The sequence below is a fragment of the Mus musculus genome, chromosome 4 (assembly GCF_000001635.26).
Source record: "Mus musculus strain C57BL/6J chromosome 4, GRCm38.p6 C57BL/6J".
NCBI lineage: Eukaryota > Metazoa > Chordata > Mammalia > Rodentia > Muridae > Mus > Mus musculus.
In genome coordinates this window covers 118,020,842-118,046,964 of record NC_000070.6, presented here as the reverse complement: position 1 = coordinate 118,046,964, position 26,123 = coordinate 118,020,842, and the positions used below count along the sequence as shown (strand labels likewise).

The following is a 26,123-nucleotide window of genomic DNA, read 5'->3' as shown; positions in this document are numbered from 1 at the left end:
CAAAACAAAACAAAACAAACAGACAAACAAAAGAATTAAATTTATTTATTATATGTAAGTACTCTGTAGCTGTCTTCAGACACACCTGAAAAGGGCGTCAGATCTCATTACAGATGCTTGTGAGCCACCATGTGGTTGCTGAGATTTGAACTCAGGACCTCCAGAAGAGCAGTCAGTGCTCTTAACCGCTGAGCCATCTCTCCAGCTTGAATTAATTTTAATTAAATAAAAAAATTAGTTAAAGTATTAGAAGGAGTAGTTCCCATTTCATCAATAATGATGCTCCCATGCAGGAGAATAATCTGGTTGATTTAGAGCTGGGCATAGTAGCACACACCTTTAATTCCAGTGTTCAGGAAGGCAGAGGTGAGCGAATATCTGTGAGTTTGGGGCTAGCCTGGTCTACAGGACAAGTTTCAGAGCAGCCAGTGCTGTGTAATAGAAAAGGTCCCACTTTCAAGTAAAAAGAAAAGATAACAGAGCTTGGTACAGTAGCACATACCTTAATCCCAGTGCTTGGGAGGTGGCAGGCCAGCCTGGGCTACATGAGACCCTACCTTTAAAAAGAAAAAAAAAAAAAAAGGACTTTAAGTTTTTTTTTTTAATTGACATAGACTATGTCCAAGGTATTACATTATAATCAACATGAAGTTAAGGCAGTGTGTAAGTAGAATTACATATTTACTTGTTCACATACATATCAATGGGAAGAGATGTCAAAGCACACAGCTCATGAAATGTAGCAATTAACTTTAAGTAGTGAAGGGAAACATCAAAAAGTCCTGCCTTGTTGTTTATGAGATTTTTCTAAAATCTGGACTTTTAAATTTAAATTTTTTTTAAAGATGTATTTGTTTATTATTATATGTAAGTACACTATAGCTGTCCTCAGACACACCAGAAGAGGGCGTCAGACCTCATTACAGATGGTTGTGAGCCACCATGTGGTTGCTGGTATTTGAACTCAGGACCTCTGGAAGAGCAGTCAGTGCTCTTAACCGCTGAGCCATCTCGCCAGCTCCCTAAAGTTAAATTTTTTATTTTATTATTAGTGTGTGGAATATGTGTGTGTGTGTGTGTGTGTATATGTGTGTACCCCACAGGGCAAGTGTGTTGGAGGTCAGAAGACAACTTTCAGGAGCTGGCCCTCCCACCATGGGGTCAGAGGATTGAGCTCAGGTCATCAGGCCTGCTTGGCAAGCCCTTTTACCTCCTGAGCCGTGTCCGAGCCCTAATTTGGTTTTTATATTGAATGTGCATTATTTTTATGACTGAAAAATATTATTGTCTGGAGAGGGGTTTCTTATTTTGTTGAACATCTTAGTCCTTCATCTTTATGACAAAAAATATCTTAGGCTGTGAGAGCTATAAACCAGATTTATTCCTTGAAGTGCTGAAGGCCAGAGCTCCGAGATCATGGAGCCAGCACATGCAGGGACTAAAGAACCCTCAGCACCAGAGATGCTCCTCTCACTGCCACGGTGCTGCGCCTCACACAGCAGGAGGTGCAGATCCCTGGAGCCTGTTCTCTAAGGGCATCCTGCTGGGGAGGGTAGAGGCCTCATGACCTAAACTTCCTATCAGCCCTGCCTCTTCATGCCACTATATTGTGGACTGGCTTCCTTTGTATGATTATTGGGGATACTAGGTACAAACTGCAGGTAAGTCATTTACCTGTCTCCTAGGCCAGCTGCTCTTCTGCTGAGCTGTCACTCGTAATCTTATAGCTGCGTGTTGGTGGCCTTGCAGGGGGGCACAGGTTTACTTGGTGTCATAAACAGGATTGATTTTAGCTTGGTTTTCCCAGGACAGAGAGGAGGTGGGAGCCATGAGATCTTCGCTGCAGTGGGAGTGGCTTCTGTCCATGTTTCGAAAGGTCCTGCTTCCCCATTGGCCCCTCCTGATGGTACCCCACTAGAGGCTAGCCACAGGGGACTCTGTCCCGTCAAAAGCCTCTTGCCTCCCCCATGCCAGCATACGCATATCTAGTTGGGACTGGATTTTTAGCTTGTGAATGTCTAAGTTACTTTCCTGGGTCAGTTAATTTAGTCTAGGTCAGTGGGATTCTCTGTGTTTGTTTTATAAAACCACTTTCCTATTTTAGTTTGTCGTTGATAAATTGATGCCATGTTGTGGTTTATTTCCCCGGCTGGAGGTGATGTGGGAGCCTTTTGCACTTTGGCCAGCCGCTCTCTGCAATCCCATCGACTCTCACAATTCACGTGTGGTATGGTTGGATCGCCCTTGGGACAGGGAACAGAGAGAGCAGGACACAGTTGCTCTGTTGCAGCTGTCCTAACATGAGCGTCTGTTCTCATTTCCCTGGAGTTCTCGTGGACTGAGGAAGGGACAAGCAGCCTCCGAGTTGGGCCTGAGCCTGCTCAGCAGCTTCCCTGCCAGTTCACTTAGTGGTTGGGACCTCAGGCATATCATATCCCCTCTGTGAAGATTGCATTGATGGTGTCAAGGGCAGCACGAGGAGTGGTCAGTGAAGAGCCCCCTCAGTCTGCTCTCTCCTCGGCGCGTTTGACTGCTGTTTGTACCTGTTGTCCTGTCTTCGTCCATGCAAGCCCTGACACGGTGCTTATGTTTAATGCAGCTTCAATGGGAGGCTGTACAGTGTTGCATCTTTGGAAGGGAAAGCTCTATTTTGAGTAAGATAGTTCTTCAATCCATGTACTGCTGTGCCCTTTGCGATAGGAGCCAGTGACCAGGGAAGGAAGATGGGCAAGGCTGCTTCTCGTGGGAGGAGTTTGCTTGCCTGGTGGACCATTTTGCCTATATATGTTTGTCACTTAAAATTTGAAGATGGTCACGTGTATGGCACATCCCAGTACTCAGGAGGTGGATGCAGGTAGATTTTTGTGAGTTCAGTTCAGCTTGGTCTACAAAGCCAGTTCCAGGCCAGCCAGGACTACACAGTGATATCTTCTCTTAAAAAAAGGTTTTTTTGATGTGAAGAACTGTGATTGTCTGACCGATGCAATGGTTGAACATCATGTACATCATTAATGTCCCTGTACACTGCTCTAGATGGGAGAGATGGTTGTTATCAGTGGGGGCCACTTACTCAGTACTGGGTTCATGTCAGCTGATGGGAGTGGGTGGTGGCTCTGTAGAATGAGAAAAGGAAGGGCTAACACAAGACTGATAGGGCTTGTCAGGCTCTGTATCAATCAGTTACTCTTCATGCTGTGATAAAAAGCCACAGCCAAGGCAACTCTTAGAAGGAACGTTAAATCGGGCTTACGGTTCCAGAGGGTTAAGAGCCCACGGTGGTTGAGTGGAGGCATGGCAGCTGGAGCAGAAGCTGAGGACTCACATCTGGAACCACAGTCAGGAGACAGAAATGGATCTTGAAATGGTGCAAGTCTTAGCCCTCTCAATGCCACCTCCAGTGACACATGCCCTCCAGTGACACACACCCCCTCCCCCCACAGTCCAGCCATGGGGACTAAGTGTTCCAGTGCTCAAGACTGTGGGGACTTCTCATTCAAACCATGATCAGTGCTATTGGCTGGAATTCCATCTGAGGCTCTATACGTGAGCATGAGGCCTGGCTATCACCCCACTTTCAGGGACTTCCGTGCGGGTTTCCTATTGCCTAGAATGGGAACTTGCAGTGTAACATAGCTGTTTCCATTTTAGAACACTGGTCGAGTGGGAACATCTGCATTCCATTCTGAGGGGTGGGGAGTTGGAGCATATGCACAGGGCATGGAAAAAACTGTTATTATTATTACAGAATTAAAGCTGTGCATTAGCTTAGGTTGTAAAAGCTAGTTACGTGGGGGTTGGGAGGGACGAGGCTGGAGACACGGTTTGGTGATTAAGAACACATACTCTACCTGCAGGAAACAAGAGTTTAGTTCCCAGCACCCACATCAGGCAGCTCACAGCTGCCATAATTCCAGCTCTGGGGGATCTGATGCCCTCTGACCTCCTCATGCATAGACGTACACTGTCATATAAATAAGTAATAATAAGCAAGCATATACTTACTACTAATAATAAACAAGTAAGGTGGGTTGTGACTTGTTCTCTGAAGGGCAGGTTAGACTGGCTGAGCACACAGCAGGCGAACAGGCCGAGTCCTGAGTGACCTTGAGGTGTGTAATTAACTCTGCTCTGAGGGCCAGCCAAAGTTCAGGTCTCTTAGAATGTAAGAGATGTTTTCATTAAAATGTATCACCACAGTTGATCTTGGGCTTTTTTTTTTTTTTTTTTTTTTAAACAAAGCAACAGTGCTTACCTGCACTGTCACCTGCACTGTCACAATGGCTTATTCTTTATGGACACACCCAATTGAAATTTGTTTTCTTTTGTTGGGAGTTTGTTTGTTTTGAGACAGGGTGGGGGTTTTTGTTGTTGTTGTTTTTTTGGTTTTTGGTTCTTTAGGGTTTTTTTTTTTTTTTTTGGTTTTTGATATTTGGTTTGGTTTTTCGAGACAGGGTTTCTCTGTGTAGCCCTGGCTGTCCTGGAACTCACTTTGTAGACCAGGCTGGCCTGGAACTCAGAAATCCACCTGCCTCTGCCTCCCGAGAGCTGGAATTAAAGGCGTGCGCCACCACGCCTGGCTTGAGATAGGGTCTTATTGCTGGCCTGAAACTTCTCTGTACATCGGGCTGGCTCAAACTCACAGAGGTCCGCTTGCCTCCTCTTCCTGAGTAATAGGACTAAAGGCATATATGCATGGACACATCCAGAGAAATTTTACATTTTTTAAAAGGCAGAACCAATTCTCTCTCTCTCTCTCTCTCTCTCTCTCTCTCCTCTCTCTCTTTTTTAAAGAATTATTTATTTATTTTAAGTATATGAGTACACTGTCTTCAGATGCACCAGAAGAGGGCATTAGATCCCATTACAAATGGTTATGAGCCACCACGTTGGTTGCTGGGAATTGAACTCAGGACCTCTGGAAGATCAGCCAGTGCTCTTAACCTCTGAGCTATCTCTCCAGCCCCTAGAACCAATTCTTGATGAAGCAGTTTGTCCGCAGTGTTGCAGATTAAAGCCAGGGCCTCCAGCATGTTAGGAAAGTCCTCTACCCCTAGCTACACCCCTGCCCAGCAGTTCTGACTTCTATTAGATTTCCCCCTGGAGTGCACATCTCTCTGGTATTCTGTGTGAGGAAACGGGAGTGTGCCTGACACCCTTGCTATGCGCCAAGGAAAGAGGTTGTCTTAACGAAAAGGCCCTTGTGTGATTGTTACCAACCAGACTGTCTACCTCTCAGGAGCACTGTTTCACTTGAAGGATGGACAGATGTCGTGCTTTGAAAGCTCAGAGTCTGGCAGATGTCTCAGACATGAGAGCAAGCACATGCATCAAGGTGCCGCGGGTGTTTTGCCACCCATGATTAGATGTATGCATTCCCGGAACCGTAATGTTTCTGAAAAGGTACTTTCACTGGTCATCCTTCCAGAATGTAACTGTAAATTACACTAGGATCGGGGGCTGAGCCCCGTTTGGACCCCCTCCTCCATCCCTTTCAGAAACGGTCACTGCACGCTTGGAAGGATGTTCTCTACAGGCTGGGTGAGGGGCTCTCTGCCCTTTAGTTGGTTCAAAGTGAGTAATTGTCCCGTTCAAATCTTCTGAGTTCCCACTGGTTTTATGGCCTGACTTTTCAGCGGCTCCTGTGTTTGCCTGTTTAATGACAGCAGACCTATTGTGCATGACATGTAGTTCAGTAAATTCCGCGCAGTAAGGGAAGTGTTCCTTATTTGATGCATGCACACAGTTTGCTCGTGGCCTGCTTTTTATGCTCAGTTTCTGAACTTTCCAGGAGGTTTACAAATTCTCTAGGGTTCTCCCCCACCAATACTTTATGACTCTTACTGTGACCCAAAAGACATACTTAATCCCTTTGTAGGATCCCTGAAAGAGTTAACAGTTTACTTCAAAGGCTCCCAGCATCTGCAAAAGCACTTTGTACATTCACAGCTCTGACCTGGTGCAGGTGCTGGAGAAGGGCAGAGCTTGGTATCACCCAGGCCACTTCCCGCCTGGAGCCAGGCACAGGACACATGTGCTCCTTGGTTGGTAGATTGTGTTACCCTGCATTTACTGGCCTGGCTGAAGCAGGAGGCCTAAGCCACCAAGAGACTAAGCGTTTTTCCTTCCGTGTGCAGCTGCCTCCTTGCTGCTGTGGTGTCAGGGAGAGGAGTGCTTTCCGCTGCTGTATCAGCTGTCTGTGGCTGTCAGTGGCTCTGAGCCTGGTAGACTCAGGAGTCCCATGATCTTCTGACTGTAGGCAGATATGTGCTCAGGGTGGTGAGACCTGGACTGTCCTGTGGGCTACCTCAGAGGCAAGTTGTCCCCAGAGCATTGGTATGTTTGAGGTGGCATTTCCTTTGCAGGCAGCATGAGCACATAGTTCCAAGAACTCGTATGTGTAAAGCGTGCAGCTTGGGATGCTCAGGGCTCTTCGTGGACGAGGTTGAAGTTCAGGCCTTTAGAAATGATGTGCTGACAAGTTAGGGGTTCTCAGAGGGAACCCCAAAGCAAGAATCAGAAAATGGCAACGTATGGGAAAGTAAACAGAGACGTAGACAGTTAGTCTAAGCAGAGTCATGGGACACCCTCAGTAGGTGGGGGTCTGCGGTGTCACCAGCTGGGCGGGCTGAGAGTCAGGAGTGGGCAGAGCTAGGCAGTCACTGTTGTGAAAGATGACTGACCCAGAGAGGCTAAGGACCATACCTACCACTGCTGCCACCACTGGCACTGGCCCCTCCCCGCGAGTAGAAAAGAACAGAGGATCCATGTCCCCAGCTAGTCTGTAGGCCCCCCTAGTCACACCACTCATTCAACATATTTATGGACCCCCACCTTTGTACCAGACCCTGTGTTAGGTGCTAGAGATACTGGGTGAGGTGAGCTCTGCCTTGTGTGTGTGTGTGTGTGTGTGTGTGTGTGTGTGTGTGTGTGTGTTCCCATTCATGGAAGTTAATGATGTTTAAGTATGAGCAGCAGCATTTCCTTTCGGCTCATCTTTATTTTTTTATAGATTTATTTATTTATTAGATGTAAGTACATTGTAGCTGTCTTTAGACACACCAGAAGAGGGCATGAGATCTCATTACAGATGGTTGTGAGCCACCATGTGGTTGCTGGAATTTGAATTCAGGATCTTCAGAAGAGCAGTCAGTGCTCTTCACAGCTGGGCTGATCTTTAAAGAAGGGAATTTAGCAGCCCAGCCTGACTACCTATAGACTGATTAACTGGGTGAAACGGGGAAAGCAGCGTTCAGGGACTGCTCTTGGGTGAAGAGTGGAGCCACTTCCAGGGCTGAGGACCAGATACTGGGTATGTGTGAGGGTGACAAAGACAAGCTGTGTGAGGCTTCTTCAGCCGTCATCTTTAATGACTGGGCGGGCGGCATTGTAAGTAGGACTGGCGGGTTGACGGGCGGTCCTCGTGAGAGATTGCTTTAGGCGAAGTGGGCAGTTGGGCAGAATAAGTTGAGTGTGCACAAAGAAAAGGCAAAGAAAGGAAAAAGGACAGGAAAACCCCCACAAATTTTGTAGGAAAAAACCCCCAACTTTCTTTGCGGACTTTGAAGCAAGGATGCTGGGCTCTGAAAGAAAAGAACCCAATGAGCTAAGTAAGGCCTTCCTCACCCCAGCTACACACCAGGCAGTTCCGGGCCTCGGTGAAGGGAACGAGAGCCAAGGCTCTTCTAAGGCGAGGGACCAGCTGAGAAGCTGAGGAAGAGGCCTGTGCAGGGAACTCGGGGTGTGCAGCCAGTCCCCCTGGACTGCTTGGCTGCTACGTGGACATGGACACCTTGGGAACCAGGAAAGAACCCTGGAAAGTGGCGTGAGGACCTAGAGGCCACTCAGAGTTGGGAATAGTGGGGGAGTTCATAAAACAGAGTTTGCGATAGCATACACTGAAGGACAGGGCTGCCATAATGGGGCGGCATTAGTGACAGTACAAAATTAGCCCGGACTAGAGGCCACTCTTGCCTCCAGTTCTAACATACAGAACTTACAAGTAAGCCATGTTGAAATGATTTCGCTCTTCCTAAGAATTCAATTCTACCTCAAAACAATTAAGGACTCCTTATGTGCCACATTTTTTTTTGTTTGTTTTGTTTGTTTGTTTGTTTGTTTGTTTGTTTGTTTTTCGAGACAGGGTTTCTCTGTATAGCCCTAGCTGTCCTGGAACTCACTCTGAAGACTAGGCTGGCTTCGAACTCAGAAATCCACCTGCCTCTGCCTCCTAAGTGATGGGATTAAAGACGTGTGCCACCACTGCCTGGCTATGTACCACATTTTAACAAAGTAAAAATTCATATGGCTGGCCACCAACCAGATGCTGTCAGGTAATGCAGAGAAGCGTGAAAATGAAACCCCACTCCTGTGGGGTGTGTGAGTATGTGAGTGTGAGTAGAGTGTGAGTGTGTGTTTAAATATGTGTGTGAGTGTATGTGTGTGTGAGTGTTTGTGTGTGTGTGTGTGGTGTGAGTGTATGTGTGTGAGTGTGTGTGTGTGTGTATGTGTGAATGTATGTGTGTGTGTGAGTGTGTGTGTGAGTATATGTGTGTGTGTGGTGTGAGTGTGTATGTGTGTGTGTGTATGAGTGTGTGTGTGTGTGAGTGTGTGTGAGTGTGTGTGTGTGTCTGTGTGTGTGTGTGTGTGTGTGTGTGTGTGTGTCTGTGTGTGTGTGTCTGTGTGTGTGAGATCAGTAAAGGCAGGCCTGGAGATGATGTGAGTGTTTGCTTAGTAGACAAGGACGCTATAACATATTCCATATGTTCAAGAGTGCAGAGAAAGCTTGGGAATATTAAGGAAAGGCATGAGAGATATAAAAGGAACTGGATATAAAAAGAATGATGTCTGAGATGAGAAAATATACTAGCTGGCTCATTGACCTGTCCAATGCTGTAAGAAAAAAAGAGAGAGAGGGGAGTGAACCAGAAGATGTATCAATAGAAACTATTCAAAATGAAATGGAGTGAAAAATTACTAGGACAACAATGGCAGAGCATCACTGCAGCGTGGGACTTCTGGCAGCCTCATTGGTAATCAAAAAGGGGGGGTGCGGGGAGGAAGAAAAATATTTGAAGAAGTAACAGCTAGGCTGTGTTTTACTTCTTACTCTTCCTCCCTCCTTCTCCTCCCTCTTCCTCCTCCTCTTCTTCCTCTTCTTCCTAAGTTGATTAAAATGCACAGATCAAAGACCCTCCACAAACTCCACAGAGTGGCCCATCCTTTCTCCCCCTCCAGGTAGGTGGCCCAGAGAGCAGAGAAGCAGGGCTGCTGGAGAGCCTCAGGCAGAGCAAGCCTCCAGGGCAGAGGAGGCCTCAGGTCAGGCAGGAGGCGGAGGAGGGAGGCCAGGAGGCGAGAGCAGCAGGCCCAGGCAGAGCTGTGAGCAGGATTCTTGTAGGAGATTGTCGGAAGATGAATGAGGAGAGAGAGAGTTGGGCATCTGGCCCATTGGTCCTCAGAGATTCAGCCCCTGTGATTGCCAGAGATTGTTCTACTGTTCCAAGGGGCCTTTGCTCAGGGCCGCTCGTTCCTTCTGGTAAACCCCCTCCTCACTGCATGTCATGGGAACTTGTCACTTCCACCGACTCCTGCTCCTCCATGTTTGAGATTTGAGCAGGTCAAGGGCTGCTGCAGGCCTGGCTCACACCCACTCCTCACCAGGGGTTTCCAAGTCAGGAACAGAGCGGATGAATCGCTGTCCCTTTTCCATGGTAATGCTAAATATACTGCCTACCAGTTACTGGTGGCCATGTTGGAAAGTTGTGATGAAAAGTCCGTGGGAAGAGTAAAGGCCACCCAGGGGAGGCACAGTAGCCTGCTTGTGCTTCAGGCAGCCCTCCGCAGCCCTCCACCGCCGGTCCTTCCCACAGCCTGCGTATGTGAACCTGAAGCCATCCTGTTGGGTTGTGGATTCGAGTCCAGCTTGCCTAGCGTGGGTGAGGCTCCGGACCCTTTCTCCCCACTACCACAGGAAACCAAAACAACAACCAAATGACTAATCATGTAAATCACTATTTCCCTTTGCCAGTGCAGCTGAAAATGCAGGGCACATCACATAACCACAGAAATATTATTTGGATTCCTTCTGTCCCTTTAATGTTCTGGGTGTCCAAGTCCAGTGATGTTCTTGATATTTCTGAAGTAACAAAAGCCCATGGTCACTTTGGCTGGCAAGTCCAGAATTAGAGCATCCGGTCTTATGTAACGTTCAGTTCATTCGGAGCTGTAGTTCTGAAGCCAGGTGTGGTATGCAAGCCTTTAATCCCAGCACTCTGCACAGAGAAGCAGATCTCTGATGCGGATACAGCCTGGCCTATAATAGCAAGCTCCAGGCCAGCCAAGGCTACTGGAACCCTGTCTCAAAACAAACAAACAAGCAAACAAAACAAAACCAATCAAACAAACAAACCCACCCACATTTGTAGTTCCACCTCCTAACTTCATTTGACCTGTAAGAGCCATGGCTTGGGGTACAGAAGAGGAGGCCTGCTCTCTGTCTTCTCCCTGACCTTCCCAGTCACTGACAGCCATCTTTGGCTACCCTTGGATAGCTACAGAACAGCAGTTCTCAACCTCTGGGTCACACCCCCTTTGGGGAAATTCAAATGATCTTTTCACCTAAGACCATCAGAAAGCACAGATATTTACATTACAATTCATAACAGTAGCAAAATTACAGTTTGAAAGCAGCAATGGAATACTTTTCTGGTTGTTGTATTAAAGGGTCACAGCATTAGGAAGGGTGAGAACGCTGCTCTAGAGGAGGAAAAGTTAAATCTGGGGGAATGGTGCACTCGCTGGGTCCTGCTTGTGTTTAAAGCTCACTCTTGGGGTTCTCCTGGAGGCATTCAGCAGACTCCTGCTCATTTGGGGTACAGTGCCTCAGTCCTAATGTTCATCCCCACAGCTCCTGGAAGTCTGGATGTCTACTCTTGATTTTGGCCACTGAGGACCTGCGAACCCTCTAGGCAGATATTTTGAGGAAGCGACTGAAAGAGTAGCTCATTCACACACCTCTGAGAGTGCAGGTTAGCTCCCATGCTGGGGCAGCCCATCTCTCAGTGACCTGAGACTTAGCAGGTAGATAGGAAGCCCCTCTACAGGCAGCCCACCGTTTCTCCATACCTAGAGGGGCACTCGTCAAGTTCCTTGCCAGTCTGGAGTGAGACACAAGACTACACACCCAGCCCTTCCAGAGATGTGGGCTTCATAACTGTTCTCCTCAAAGGAGTTTCTCTTTCTTTCTTTTTTTAAAATTAATTTATTTGCCTTTATTGTATGTGCATTGGTGTTTATTGCCTGCATGTGTGTCTGTGTAAGAGTGTCAGATCTTGGAGTTACAGACAGTTGTGAGCTGCCACGTAGTTGCTGGGTTTTGAACTCCAGTCTTCTGGAAGAGCTGTCAGTGCACATAGCAACTGAACTAACTGTCTCTCCAGCCCCTCAAAAGAATTTTTCAAACTGTCTTTTCATCTCTAACAACTGGTTTTTCTGTGTTTAATATAAAGAAGGTTGCCAGCTCCCTCTAAATATTTATGAAATTCATTACATTAGGGGCTGGAGAGATGGCTGGTGGTTAAGAGAGATTGCTGCTTTTGAAGAGGACCCGAGTTTGGTTCTCAGGACCCACATTGGGTGGCTCCAATCAACTGTAACTCCAGCTCCAGAGGATCTGATGCCCTCTGCTGGCCTCCTCAGCCACCTGCACACATGTGTGCATCTAGACACAAAGACACAGACACTTGACTGAGATTTTCTTTTCACATTAATTTCTTTCTGCTTATGGTGGTTGTGAGCAAGCGATCTTGGTAAGATCAGCCAATGAATACCTATCAAGTATGCCCACATCAGCTGCCCATGGTAAATATCTACTCATTAGCTCTTGCTATAAGGTGGTTTGCCTTCAGTTACTCTGCTGGCTGGATCCTGCCCATCTTTATAGAGTGAGGAATTTTACCTTAAAAACAAACCTACATTCTCAGCTTTTAAATGTGGTCAGAGAACGTGGTAACTCAACGGGGCTCAATTCCTAGGGACTTAGAGAATGTTGTGAAATGCATATCTCTGAGGCTAGACGAGGAAGGCCTTGCAAAGGGCGTTCTTCAGAGGTGCAGCTCTGGCTAGCAAGGCGCTTGCCCTGCGTGTGCAAACCTTGAGCGTTATTCCTAGCACCGTGGTGTGCTAGAAATGCAGTATCCTTATTTGTTTATTATAGAACCCCCTCCCTCCCTCCCTCCGTGTGTGTGTGTGTGTGTGTGTGTGTGTGTGTGTGTGTGATAAGACAAAGCTCAAAATGACATTGGAAAATAACTGGTCGTTGTAATTATGGCTACTATATAGTAAATATGTGTGAGGAGGTAGGATGGATAATTTTGACTGTCGTCTTGGTGGGATTTAGAATCACCATGGTAGTCAGCCTTCAGTCCTGTCTGAGAGGGAGTTGTTAAATTAGTTAACTGGGTAGGAAGACACACCTTAAGTTTGGGTGACACCGTTCCATGGGCTGAAGTCCTGGACTGAGCGAGGAGGAGACAGCCACCTGCATGGGAGCCTCCATTGCTCTCTGTTTCCTGACTAACACAGCCACGTCAAGTCCTCACCACCAGGCTTTCCCACCATAATGGGCGGTACCTTGAGCTGTGAACCAGAATAAACCCTGACTTCTTTAAGCTGCTTTTGTCAGAGATTTTTCTCTTAACAGAAAACAAGTGCTAATACGGGGGCGATAATGATTCTTTAAAAAGATACCACTGTAACCTTCCACTTCCCTCATATTAAGAAGTGAAGTAAGCCAGGCAGTGGTGAGAGACACTTTTAATCCCAGCACTTGGGAGGCAGAGGCAGGCAGATCCCTGAGTTCGAGGCCAGCCTGGTCTACAGAGTGAGTTCCAGGACAGCCAGGGCTATGCAGAGAAACCCTGACTGAAAAAAAAAACAAAAACAAAACAAAAACCCAAACAAACAGAAAGGAAGGAAGGGAGAGAGGGAGGGAGAGAAGGAAGGAGGGAGGGAGGAAAGAAGGAAGGAAAAGGAATGAGGAAAGTCAGTTCAAAACTGAGGAAGGCATAGTAGTCTAGACAGCAAAGATTTACAAACCTAGTCAAATGTATTGTTAAATAAGCAATTACATATAACAAGTGTGGAAAGTCTTAAGTAAACTTTAGTTAAAAGACATGCGGAAGTCATCAAGATGGCTCAGCGGTGAAGGCACGTGTTACACAAGGCGGATAACTTCAGTTCCACCCCCAGAACCAAAGTAAAAATAAATAAATTAATTAATTTAATTAATTAAAGCCAGCCTTAAATCCCAACACAGGCAGGAGGATCTGTGTGAGTTTGAGGCCAGCCTGGTCTACAGTGAATTCCAGAGCAGCCAGGGCTGCACAGAGAAAGCTTGTCTTGAAAAAAACCAACCAACCAGACAAACTACAAGGAATTGAATCAGAGCCTTGGGTGTACAAGGTAAACACTTTTCCACTGAGCTACATCCCCAGCCCTTTTAGAGTTTTATTTCGAGATTTGGTCTTGCCAAAGTACCCAGGCTGGCCTTGAACTCATAGTAACAACCGTCCTACCTCAGCCTCCTGAATTATCAGATTATAGCTGTGTGCCACTATACTCAGCTTGGGTCTATTTATTTATTTTGAGACACTTAATAATTGTTATGGAGTGTTAACTCCAGAGGGCACTGCATTCTGCCCTTTCTCGCCTGTGCTGTCCTGCTTGCCACCTGATGTCTGGGTTTACAGCAAGACGAAGGCCCTTGCTAACTTCTGGAAGGAGTCCTCTTGAGAGTACACTGTGTGTTCTAAAGTCCAAGGGACAGGAGCACGAAGGGTGGCCAGGGACAATCAACGAGTATTGGGCAAATCTGTGGTTTCTTTTTCCTAGAATGTCAGAATCCAGGTATTGAAAGAATATTCAACTTTGAAAGCAATGCTTTTTAGTTGTATTTTTAGTTTTTAGAATTGAGGCCTTTTTGTCTTTCTTGATGGTTCTATAAATTCTTACCATAAAAAAGTCCTGATTTTGCCTGAATCAGAGAGAGACTAGGATTATCTGAGAAAGCTTTGCTCCCCCGAGGGAATTCTCTTGGAAGGAAAGCCTATTGCATTTTGTGTCCTAGTTGATATTTTCAGTGCTAAGATGTCTTCTCTCAGGTTGAGGATAAGTAAGCACATTTGCTGAGCAAGCATGAGGACTTGAGTTCAAATCCCAGCACCCACATAAAAAGCTAGTGTGTCCATATATACCCATAACCTCAACTCTGTGGGGGCAGAAACGGGGATCTCGGGCACTTGCTGGACAGTAGCCTAGTTCCAGGTTCAGTGAGAGACCTTGTCTCACAGGAATAAGGCAGGAGTGATTGAGCAAGACACCGGATATACTCTGGCCCCGACGGCCTGCACATCCCTCGAATTCACATACACCACATACATGTGTGCATGTGTACACACACACACATACATACACATCTAACTGGCTTGCTCCTCCTAGCTTGCTCAGTTAGCTTTCTTGTATCCAGTCTAGGCACATGTATAGTAATGCCAGCAGTAAGCGGGACTCTTCTATATCAACTGCTAATTTGGAAAATATTTCATGAACCTGGCCACAGGCCGTTCTGACTGAGACAACCTCCAAATAACTCTGAAAGTTGTGTCAAGTTGGGAGCTGACACTGACTAGGAGACTGGCTCATTGAACAGATTCTGTGCTCAAAACTTCGAGGAACTTAAGATGGTTTCCAATCTCTTTCTTCAGAGTCCAGGCTCTGATTTGCCGCATTTCGGTTTCAGTCGCCATGTTTACTCAGGAAATCATTTCTATATTAACATGGGAGTGGATGGCCTAGGTGATCTGGGAAATAGCTGCTTCCGAACCTGGCTCTTCATACAAAATAAATGTTCAGTAGCTGTTTTGTGACTTAAATTTGTTAAGGCATATGTGCTTGCTTCTGTTCTTTGAAGCGTGTGAAGTGTGTGTTCTTTTCCAAGCACTGCCTGTCTCCGTGGTGTAGATCTGGGGAAGCCAGCCACAGTGGCAGCAATGGCGTGACTCCAGTGACGTTTTCTGCTTTTCCTTTTCAGAGTATGATAGGCTGGGCTTCCTCCTGAAGCTGGACTCTAAACTGTAAGTAGAATGGGGAAATGCTGTAGCTCTGGGTAGACAGCTGTGCGAGCTGGGGTCTCGCTTCGAAGGCTTGCCCTCTTACCTGCTTAGTTCTGGGGAGATGCCTTGGGGCTTCTGTCCTCAGGTTGTAAGCAGAATCTTCAAGAATGTCAGTGAATTCGGGGGCCTGGCCAGGATGGGGTGGTGGGTACAAACCAAGGCCTTAGGCTGGCACAGGTGGCCCATTACAGAAGGCCATTGCAAGAGCCAGAGGGACTGGAGAGTACTGGAAAGCTTTTCCAGAGTGGGAGTGGTGGAGCCTGTCAGAGATGCCCTCCCACCAGGCGCACACACACACACACACACACACACACACACACACACACACTCAGGTCTCCAGCTTCTGCCCTTTGAGCTCCTGCACTTCCTCACACAAGGCTGACCCGGTCCTCTGGGCTTTGTTACTTGGAGTCCAACACTGCTTCTTCTTGCTAGGTCACTTGGAAAACCCCAAGATTACTTCCTGTCTGCACCAAATTGGCTCTTCCGGGCTTCCTTTGAGTTTCCATAACCCCATTGCCTGCCAATTGTCTGGCTCTCCTATAATTAACTGTGTGATAATTATTAATTTATTAAGGGCGCAGGCTCAGAGCCAGACAGAACTTGGTTGAAATCCCAGATTGCCACTTACTGAACTTGCGCTCTTCAGCAAGCTCCTTAGCTACTCTGAGCCCATTTCATCTGTAAGATGAAGACAGTATAACACGCTTTATAAGTTGTTTATAAGGATCTAATTGAAGTGACTCATTCAGGGGCTTTTGAGTAACGGATATCCAGTTCTCCAGTATTCTTCCCTGTCTCTCTGGTGCCTAAACAGCATAGGTATAGATCTGTTAGGTTTCAACAACCTCTGAACGCTTGGATAGATGGATGGGTGGGTGGGTAGGGGTGGGTAGGTGGGTGGGTGGGTGGGTGGGTAGGTGGGTGGGTAGGGGTGGGTAGGTGGGTGGGTAGGGGTGGGTAGGTGGGTGGGTGGGTAGATGGGTGAGTTCGTGCATGTGTGGATGGATAGATGACCACAAACCCATTTAACCATCACACCATGAGTTGGATCACTGTCTATTCTGTTTGTTTAAGACCATTCATACAGTTGTCAGCAATCTCTGTGCTCTTATGCCCCTAAGTGAGACATATGTCATGAAAGATCAGAATTGCATTTCTCCTCCCCTCCCCCTCATAAGGTCTTATTCACAGCTGCTTCAGATTGTGATAGTCACACCTACATTAAATCACCACAATAATGTGAGGCTCATCATTGGCAAGCCTTGGCAGCTGGCCCCTTTCTCTGGAATCTTGACTCCGGGACCTCAAGCTGTGGGTTCTGGCCTTGTGGCTCTCCCGGTTTTTGTACATCATCGAGGCAGCTGCCGGGGAAGAACGGTCTGGTGTCTTTACAAGGCAGGCAGAGAGATGTTAGGCCCCAAACATCTGGGGAATGAAGTTTGAGTGTGCTGAAGAGCTGTGCACTCCCTTCTTAGAAATGTCTCCGTTTAGTGCAAGGAACAGAAAAGCAAAACAAAACACATCAAGTATAAGCCATAAGCAAGTGAAATGCCACCAGACCAGAAAAGAGACAGTAATTACCAAGTCAAATCGTAGGGACGAACAAAGGAGATGGTACGGTGGACGTGCTAACCACAGTGTTTAAGCTGTCTTCACAGTGAAGGAGGAGGGTGCTCCTGCCCTGCTGTCTTGACAGATGAGCAGTGTGGACTAGATCACTGTGTAGCTTGCTGCTGCATACCAGGCCAGTTCCATGAGTCGTCTGAGGGGACTTGGACTTTGTCCAGGGAGTTTATATGGCCATGCGTTTAACTCACATTGTGAGGGGCAAGCTGGGACCTTCCTGCCTCTTGTTACATAGTCTCTTCCTGCCCAGCACCTTCTACCAAGGGAATCTCAGATGTGCTCAGGGAGAGTTGTCTAAGTTAAGAATTCTGCTGTGTGGGGAATGAATGCCTTCGCCATATTTCCACCTCTCTTTACAGAGTCTCTTCTGGTTGTGTGCTATTCACAGCATAGATCAGAACAGGGCCTGAATTCTGCCTCTGCCTCTGCCTCTTAGTTTGTGTGACCTTAAACAGCCCATTCAAGCTTTCTGAACCCCATTTTTTTCCTTATGAAAAATGTAGATGATTTACTTACATCCATTGTAGTTTATGGCGGTAAAAGAAAGCATTGTATAATCTATTGTAAGTGGGCAAATGGCAGGATTTCTTTGTGTTTGTCTCAATTCAGGTTAATTTAGCTTCTTGAGTAAAAATATATACGTCCTGAAAAATAACAGCTGCTTTGTCTTTAAATACTGCTTGTACCCCATTCTCTAGTTTCCATACTCCCTACCGTTCAAAGTCTCTGGTTAAAGTTTAGAGCTTCCGATTGTAGCCTCTGGGTCTATTAGCTTCTCCATATTTGCCACTTTGTGGCCCTTCCCATGTTAAACTGCAACTGCAGAGGACTCCCTGTAAGAATATACTAGAGCTAACCCTGAGCCCCCAGGCCAGGATTAAAGGGAGCTTACCCCAGCTCTGGGTGGATTAGACTCAAAAGTCGGCAGGCGACAGAAAGCACTTGCTGTCCTTGCCAGAGTCTGGTCGCTCGCTTGCTCACTTGCTCGCTCGGGTAAACCAGGAATTCCCAAGCCCACATGTAAAACACTCCAGATTTGGCAAGTGCTGCCAAGCACCTGGCAGGAGCAAACCCAAACCCTCTCTAGAAGAGGATGAGAACGCCTGGCAAGGAACTGTTGAAGGGAACGAGCAGTTCACAGGAAAGAGTGATGCACAGGAGAACAACATTCATCGTTAGGCCGGTGAAAAGCAGCCGGCGACAGAAGGGAGAACACTAGCAGAGACTCTGCATGCTGAAATGACAGACAGGTCTGTATACTCTATACAAGACTGAACTTGGTACATAGAACTAAAAACTGTAAGATCGGACCCTAGATTTAAAAGCTTTTTAAAAGTGGGCCAGCAAAATGGCTCAGCCAGTATGGGGCTTGCTGGAGAGCCTGCAGGCCTGAGATCAATTCCTGGAACCCACACTGTGGAAGGAAGGCATTGGTTCCTGCAAGTTGTCCTTTGACTGCTCCAGTGCCCATACCTACACACAATAAGCAAATAAATAACAGCGTAACTAAGAAATTTAAAACTAAGCTGGGCAGTGGTGGCACATGCCTTTAATCCCAGCACTTGGGAGGCAGAGGCAGGCGGATTTCTGAGTTTGAGGCCAGCCTGGTCTACAGAGTGAGTTCCAGGACAGCCTGGGCTACACAGAGAAACCCTGTCTTGGAAACCAAAACCAAAACCAAAAAAAAAAAAAAAAAAAAAAAAATGACACCCAGCCATACCCTGTATCTTTATATCTTTATTGAGGTCTTTCTAAAAATGAAATTTATTTATTTTTTATTTTATGTGCATTGGTATTTTGCCTGCATGAATTTCTGTGTTGTGTGAGAGTATTGCATGTCTTGGAACTGGAGTTATAGTTACAGATAGTTGTGAGCTGCCATGCGGGTGCTAGAAATGGAAACTTAGTCCTCTGGAAGAGCAGCCAGTGCTCTTAGCCTCAGCCCCTTTATTGGGGTCTTTTATCAGCTTACTGTTGGGGAAGGCAGAGCTTCGAAACAAGATCTATATTCTCCTTGCCTCCTATTCTATACCTGACTTCATTTTTGCATTTATTCATTTAGCCAATACATCTTGACACCAACTATATGCTTTGGGCATGGGATAAAACCAAAACGGCTAAGCCATATATATGTATGTGTGTGTGTTTGTGTGTGTGTGTATGCACATTAGCTTGGTGAACATAAGAGGGGGCAGTGAACAACAGCAGCAAGGGTAGTTTTTCTGGGTATCATAAGCAATGTACAGTTTGCTCTGAAAATAAAGGTGGTACATATACTGATGATTGGGACAGGTGGTGGAGTATGAAGGGCGTGCCAGGCATCCCCAGTTGTATGGTGTGGAGACAAAAAGGCCCTTCACAGAAGGCAATAGAAGTAGTGTCCGTAGAGGAGACCTAGACTACTCTGAGAGTAGACAGTAAAAAGAATCACGGAGGAGGCTGCAGATACAGGGATGTGAAGACCTCGTGGAACATAATGGAACCCTAGAGTAAGGAGCAAGGCGAGAAGCACTAGGCAAGAAGATTCAGAGCTCAGTGAGTGGAAGATGAGACAAGTATCACAGATGTGGGGCGAGAGAACAAGAGGACTCAATGTCAGCAAGGTGGTGAGTGCTGTTGGCCACATTTTGCCCCCAGGGCTGGCCATCCTGGCTGTAGTGCTCATAGCCACAGCCTCCCTTCAGGGTTCAAGCCTGGCCCCTTGAGAGGCTGGAGGCTGTCTGAAATGCTTCTGCTAGTGCTTGCTTCAAGTCAGGAATTGGGAGAGCTCAGACGGTTGTCCCCATGACAGCTGGAAGGCAGGTAATCCTCTTTCATTCAACGGAGATCTTAATACATTATCGTACAATAAACAAACTGTTGTGGGGGCTCAAAAATGGTTGGGAGGGGGTATGGGTTAACAGCCCTTGATGCTCTTACTGAGGTGTGGTGTTCAGTTCTTAGGATCCATATCCAGTAGCTTACAACAGGGCCGAACTCCAGCCTCATGGGATCCAATGCCCTTTTTATAGGTGAATGTCCTCCTTGGGCAATCACATAGCACACATATAAGTAACACAAAATCTTTAATGAATGTTATAAATAAACTCTTATTCCTGTGAAGTAATATGTGCTAAGGAGGGCAACAGTACAGCGAGGGGGTGCTGTGGAGGACACAGCATGTGGAAGTAGGCGATGCCAGCAGGACTCCCTAGAAAAGTGATGCTTCAGTAAAGACTGAAAGAGGTGTTGGTGAAGCCCCATCCCAAGGCTGGGCGTCCCACACAAAGCCCTAAGGAAATCTCGTGATACCATGAAGGTGTCAAGAAGGTGCCTGCCACTGGTCCTGGGAGACAAGACATCTGGATGCACGAAGGACCAGAGCTGAGATGTGTGATTCCTGCGCTCCCATGAGACTTCTGGGGATAGACTGGATTAGACTTGAATTATTTAGTTGGGTTTGGGTATGTGTTCCATGGAACCTGTCTAAGGATGGTATGGTGTCTTATAATTACCAGTTGTAGGGACTTAAATGCTCAGTTAATGTAGTGAAGAATTCTGTGTGAAGACAAAGGTATAAAGTCCCAAACCAGTGACTTTCAGCACCAAGAGCCCTATGAAAACCAGGTTATATGTTAAGAAAGGCACATAACCACATACCAGCCCAAAGCGCTGGGGGAGGAAGCTGACTGTAGAAGCATATGCCTTTCTTCCCAGCGACTTGGGTGGCCAAGACAGGAGGGTCACATGTTCAAGGCCAGCCAGAACTACATAGTTAGGTCTGTCTCAGCAACAGCAACAACAATACATAGGAACAAGAGGAGAATGGGGGGAGCCAGAGGTAAATTTACCAATTCTAAAACAGCCTTGCCAAGCTCTGCCATATGGCTTGCAAGGGGAAGCATTTTATACCCAGTGCTGTGCTAGGTATTTTGTGTCACCTCTTCCTCATAACAGCCACTTAGATGACCGCATCCAGTGCATGTCTTCTGTCTCCTGGCCTTTCTTGTCATCTATATGCTAATGACTCCCAGGTTTGGACCAAGCCCAGACCTTCCTCCCATACTCAGAGTCACTGATCCAGGTCCTACTTCCCTTGGCTGTGTCTCTGCTTCTCACATTTCACATAGCCAGAGCCAACCTCCGTATTCCCAGCCCCACCTCCCAGAATCGTGCTTATCTCAGAGAACAGCAGCTCCATCCTTCCAGCTGCCCGAGTGAGAAGCCGGAGCATCGTTGCTTCGACTCTGAAATAGAACCATCAACAAACCTGGCTGCCTTTCCCTGAAGTACAGCATCCCAAGTCCAGCCTGCCCCTACCTCTGGACTGTTACCCTATCTAGATAGCCATACCCCACCATGGCTGCTCTCCCATAAGGCTTTTCTATGCCTGCCCTAGCTCTGAAAAATGACACGGAGATGTACTGTATTTATTAAAAGCTTTGAGCACTATAGCTGGGCAGAGTGTAAGCTATTATAACCCAACAATCCTGCCTGACCTATGTCCCACCCCATGGCCCATTACCTGTCCATCTTGGTCTTGTCCTGGCACCTGTTTCTTCATCTACGTCCAGTTCCCACCCAAGACCCCGCCTTTCAAGTCCCCACCTTGGCTCTCCAGCCCAGAGATTGGCCGCTCAGCAGACCTGGCTGTGGTTTGATGATCTCTGAGTGCTCGCTGTGGATGCTCCATACCTTTGCCCGCCCATTCTTCCCCTACTTTCTTTGCTGCTGTTTCCTAGCACCTGTTGCCTAGTGACTGCTCAGTAAACAGGTGCATGAATGGACACGTTGGCAGATAACTGTAAAATAGATGATATTCAAATGCTTTTAACAAATGAGAAGATGGCAGGGGCGGGGAGATAAACAGTTTAGTCAAGAGAACTACACCCGCTCATACCGTCTACCCTCCTCTGACCCTCCCCTCCCCAGCTCCGGCTCCTTACGTCTTCACTTCCCTACTCTTTGTTTGTTTGTTTGTTTGTTTGTGTTTGTTTTGTTTCTTTTGAGACAGGGACTCACTGTATATCCCTGGCTGTCCTGGAATTCACCGAGATCTGCCTGCCTCTGCCTCTTGGGTGCTGGAATTAAAGGCACAGGCCACCTCCGTCAGGTTCACTTACTCTTAAAAACAAACCAGGCTGTGTATCTGTGTCTAGTCCATACATAGTTTCTGTTCTTGTTTGCCTTTCTGTTGCTGTGACAAAATACTGACAGGAGCAACTCAGGAAGGACAAGGTTTATTGCATCCTACACCAGGTCACGGTCCATCCCTGGGGGAAGCTAGGGCAGGAACTCAGGCAGGAACTGGAGAGACCACGGAGGAACACTGCCTGCCGGCTTGCTTCCTCTGGGTCCTGCTCAGACAGCTTTTTTGAGTTGGGCTGTGTCAGGTTGACTGCCAAAGCTAACTAGGAGAATTCAGTGCTAAGTTTGTATCAAAGTAACTGTTATTTCCTGATGTAACTGTTGGGCTTTCCGCCTCCATTTGCTAACCTAGGCCTAGTCCTGGAAGCTTCTAGTCTCCATGCAGTAGAATCCAGACTTAGACTGTTTTCAGCCTCCAAGGCTTGCTGCTGAGTAAGCTCACCCTTTCTTGTTCTTTCCGATCTCCGGCCGGATGGTTCAACTCGCTGGTCTGGCTCAAACTCTTCCCTAAGCTGACTGATTCAGTCTGGCTTCTCTCTCAGCTTCTGAGTTGCTCTGCTTGGCCTCATATTAACTTTTTCTCATTCTCCGGCTCGTTCTGTCTTCACCTGTGTCTAGCTTGATCTTTCTCTGCACCCTGTCTCTGTATACTGTCCAGGTAAAACTGCACACGCACTCTCGCTCTCTCTCTGTCTGTCCTTCTTCTTTTCTGTAGCACTCTCTTAAGTAGCCTCTTTTTCCTGTCCTCATGAGAGAGGGGCATATCGTATTCTGTCAAGTCTTTCTTTGCCACTCAATTAGACATCTCTTTCAAACTTGGGTGTTTCCTTCTGCAGACTAACTTTCCCTTGCTGTTTGGGATTAAAGGTGTGTGCTAAAGGCTGAGCCACACTACAACTAGAAAGGACTTTTTTTTTTTTTCCAGAAAATAACACAATCTCAGGGGTTCACAGGGTGATCAAATATCCTGCAACAAGTTTGGGAAACTGTAGACTTTATAAGGGCAGGAATGAGCACTGACCTGGTCACAGGGGTGTCACAGTGCCTGCTACAGTGTGTGTGGTACGCAGCAAACAGTGCCCAAATGCTTGTCAAATCAGAGAGGAAAGTGAATTGCGCTGCCGACCTTTACACAGAAGTCCAGTAAGATCTGCCAGTTCTCTTTAGGACGTATAGATTAGTTTAAGAAAGGGAGGGAGGGAGGGAGGGAGGGAGGGAGGGAGGGAGGGAGGGAGGAAGGAAGGAAGGAAGGAAGGAAGGAAGGAAGGAAGGAAGGAAGGAAGGAAGGAAGGAAGAGAAAAAAGACAGGAGACTCCTGCCTAATCCAGAATTTTCTCCCTGCTACCACAGTTACATTGACGTCAAGGAATGTAGCATCTCCAATACTTTAGGAGTGGGGGGAGGTGGGATGGTTTTCTCTTGGTTCTTCTAAGCAAAGGCAAACGTGTGGAACTAAAAAAACGAAAGAGGGCAGCAGAGAAGTGGACCCTGAGGATACAAGAAACACAAAACGGTAACCTGGCTTATAAAACACACAGTTCCTTTTAAATTACAGGTCTTAAAATTGATGGATAAGCGGACAGCTTTGTAAAGTCCATTTGGGATCTGTACGCAGGAGGGCTTTCGTTGGTTTTTACCCGCGTGTTGATCAACAGGCCAGCCATCACCTCAAACACTGACCATTCCCCTGTGACAAAAACATTCAAAACCCTCTATTCCAGTTTTCTCAGAGTGTCTGTTAGCTCTGGTGGCCCTCTGTGTGATAGAGCCTGGACTCACTTTCCTGCCGGCCCTGACTGTGCACCTTTTTTTTTTTAAATTGTGCGCCCTCTTTGTCTCTTCTCATCCCCCATCAATGCATCTCCATCACCCCATGTTTTCCCAGCCTCTGGTAAACCATTCTGCTCTCATTTCAGATGCCACATGTGAGTGACATCATGTAGAATTCTGTCTCCACTGCAGCCCGCATGTGTAGGCCGCTCTTTGTTTATTCCAGGGAAGCTCAGTTTTGGGACTTGGCTAGGCTCTCTGCTTCATAACTGCCAGCCTGTCACAGCCCACAGCGCAGAGAGACTGCCTCTAGGACACCTTGATACTTGTGTGGCCAAGACCCCAAGAGCTACCAGGACCTCTCTTTGTACAGTGATTCTTGGTCTTGATTGAGTACTGGAGTCACCCAGGGATCAAAAACAAGTTACAGATATCCACTCCTACCCCTAGAGACTTGGAATTCATTGTTTAAGAGGGTAACCTGGGTAGTGGGGCTTTTAAACCTTCCCAGGTAAGTCTAACATGCTGTGAAATTGAGAACAACTGCTTAAGATTCTGCGTTCTATCTGAGGAACTGAGCTCTACCCCAGGTGACTGTCACCAAGAGCAAGCGTCCTCACACACAAGCTATGTATGTACTTATGCAGTGAGTCATGACCACTCCAGATACTGCTCTATTTAGCCAGGCTGGGAGACTCCTGTGTTAGCAGTGCCCTGGCTGTTCGGTATTAATCTATTCCATGCCAGGGTCAGAGCCTTGGAGGGGTAGCTCCAGGCCTGTCACTGTAATCATGCCTGACTACGGTCTAATCTATGCTGTAGGGCCAAGAGAAAGGACTTGAATTCAAAATGTACAAAGAGCTCTTAAAACTCAACAGTAAGAAAACCACCGACCCATTTATAAAAGAGCAGATGATCAGAAGTGATACTTTACTAAAAAGATACCCAGATGAGGCCTGGAGAGATGGCCCAGAAGTTATGAGTGTTTGCTGCTCTCAAAGAGGAACCATGATCTGTCCTTACAAACTTTACTCCATTACTCTGTCAGTGCTGGTCTAGTGGTCGTTCCCTAGCATTTAACACCTCCCCCCCCCCACAGTGTGTGTGTGTGTGTGTGTGTGTGTGTGTGTGTGTGTGTGTGTGTGTGTGTGAGTGTGTGTGTGAGTGTGTGTGTGTGAGTCTGTCTGTCTCTGTGTGTGTCTGTCTCCCTCCCTCCCTCCCTCCCTCTCTCCCTTCCTCCCTTCCTCCCTTCTTCCCTGTCCCAGCCTTTGTGTATGTTGTTATTGTGTGTCTGCTGAGAGCGCCCTTCTGTTCCCCCACACACACCCCTAGGACAGTCTTCTCATCCCCACGCCCTGTGCGTGACTCTGCTTGTGCTAACCCTTGAAGGTTTTTGTTTTGTTTTTGTTTTTAATTTACCTCTTGCCTCTGGCTTGCAAGCTTCTTGAGAACAGGCTCCAGCTTTGTAGCATCAGTCCCTGGTATTGTACTTCTGAACCAGTTCCTGCAGAGCACCATGGGCGTAGCAGGGATAAGCACCCCGCACAGGGCCCCCTTCAAGCACTGTGGTCTTTAAGAGTCCGAATTTTTAAAGTTCTGTGTTTAATTCCATAATACATCTGTGTTGTTCTGATGGAATCTTCTTCGTAGAGTTTATTTAAGTATGTGTTTGATTGCATGTGCATATGTGTACCATGTTCATGCCTGGTGCCTGAAGAGGTCAGTGGAGAGTGTTAGCATTACAGGTGGTTGTGAGCCTCCATGTAGATGCTAGGAATCAAACCTGAGTCCTCTGGATGAGCAGCTAGTGCTCCTAACTGTTGAGCCATCTCTCCAGCCCTCTCTAGTCTATTCATTACTCCAATGAATACGCCCACTTTAAGAAGCCTAGATGTAGTGGGTTTAGGGACAATACTATCTGGAACTGATGATAAGAATTTACCTAATCCTGCACAGGAATATCAGACATGAATCTTTACCGTGACTTTCAGTAAAACTCTGTTGAGATTTGGCCCCTCTGTGGTGCTCACATAGAAGCCAGGCCCGCGCATGCGAATGTTGGGTTTGGAGCTGGCAAGCGGGTTAGAGAGAAAACTTTGGGTAACAAAGGTGGAAGGACTAGTTATTCTCCTCTAAACTGGTGTGTCTCCGATTGTGCAGATGGAGCTAAGGATAGGGAATGCAGGTGTTGACCATTACTACAGTAGGAGTCATTACTGGCAGGTGACTTCCCATCCACCCTCCTATGCTTACTTTAAGAGCCACAGAAACCACAGAGGAGACCCTGTTACTTGAAGTCTAGTCTTTCTTCCTTAAGATTCAGTGGTACCCAAGCTTTTCACATTGCAACAGACACTACCATCTACAAATGTGCTGGGCAGCATTTATAGCTCGCCTGGGATGCACACAGTCTGAGGCCACCAGTTGGTCACA

The 26,123-nt window shown here is 47.0% G+C and overlaps 1 protein-coding gene across 20 annotated transcripts in view; it reads left to right on the top strand.

The window, feature by feature from the left end:
* The window catches only part of St3gal3 (ST3 beta-galactoside alpha-2,3-sialyltransferase 3), a 202,821-nt gene that overhangs the window by 88,008 nt on the left and 88,690 nt on the right, over positions 1-26,123 (top strand). For all 20 annotated transcript variants that reach the window (XR_376302.4, XR_376301.3, XM_006502898.4 and 17 more), the window contains one exon: positions 15,083-15,125. Coding sequence is in view for 18 of the 20 variants with exons in the window: in XM_006502898.4 (XP_006502961.1) it covers positions 15,083-15,125 (43 nt within the window). In the remaining 2 variants the exon portion in view is untranslated. The remainder of the gene's footprint in view (positions 1-15,082; positions 15,126-26,123) is intronic.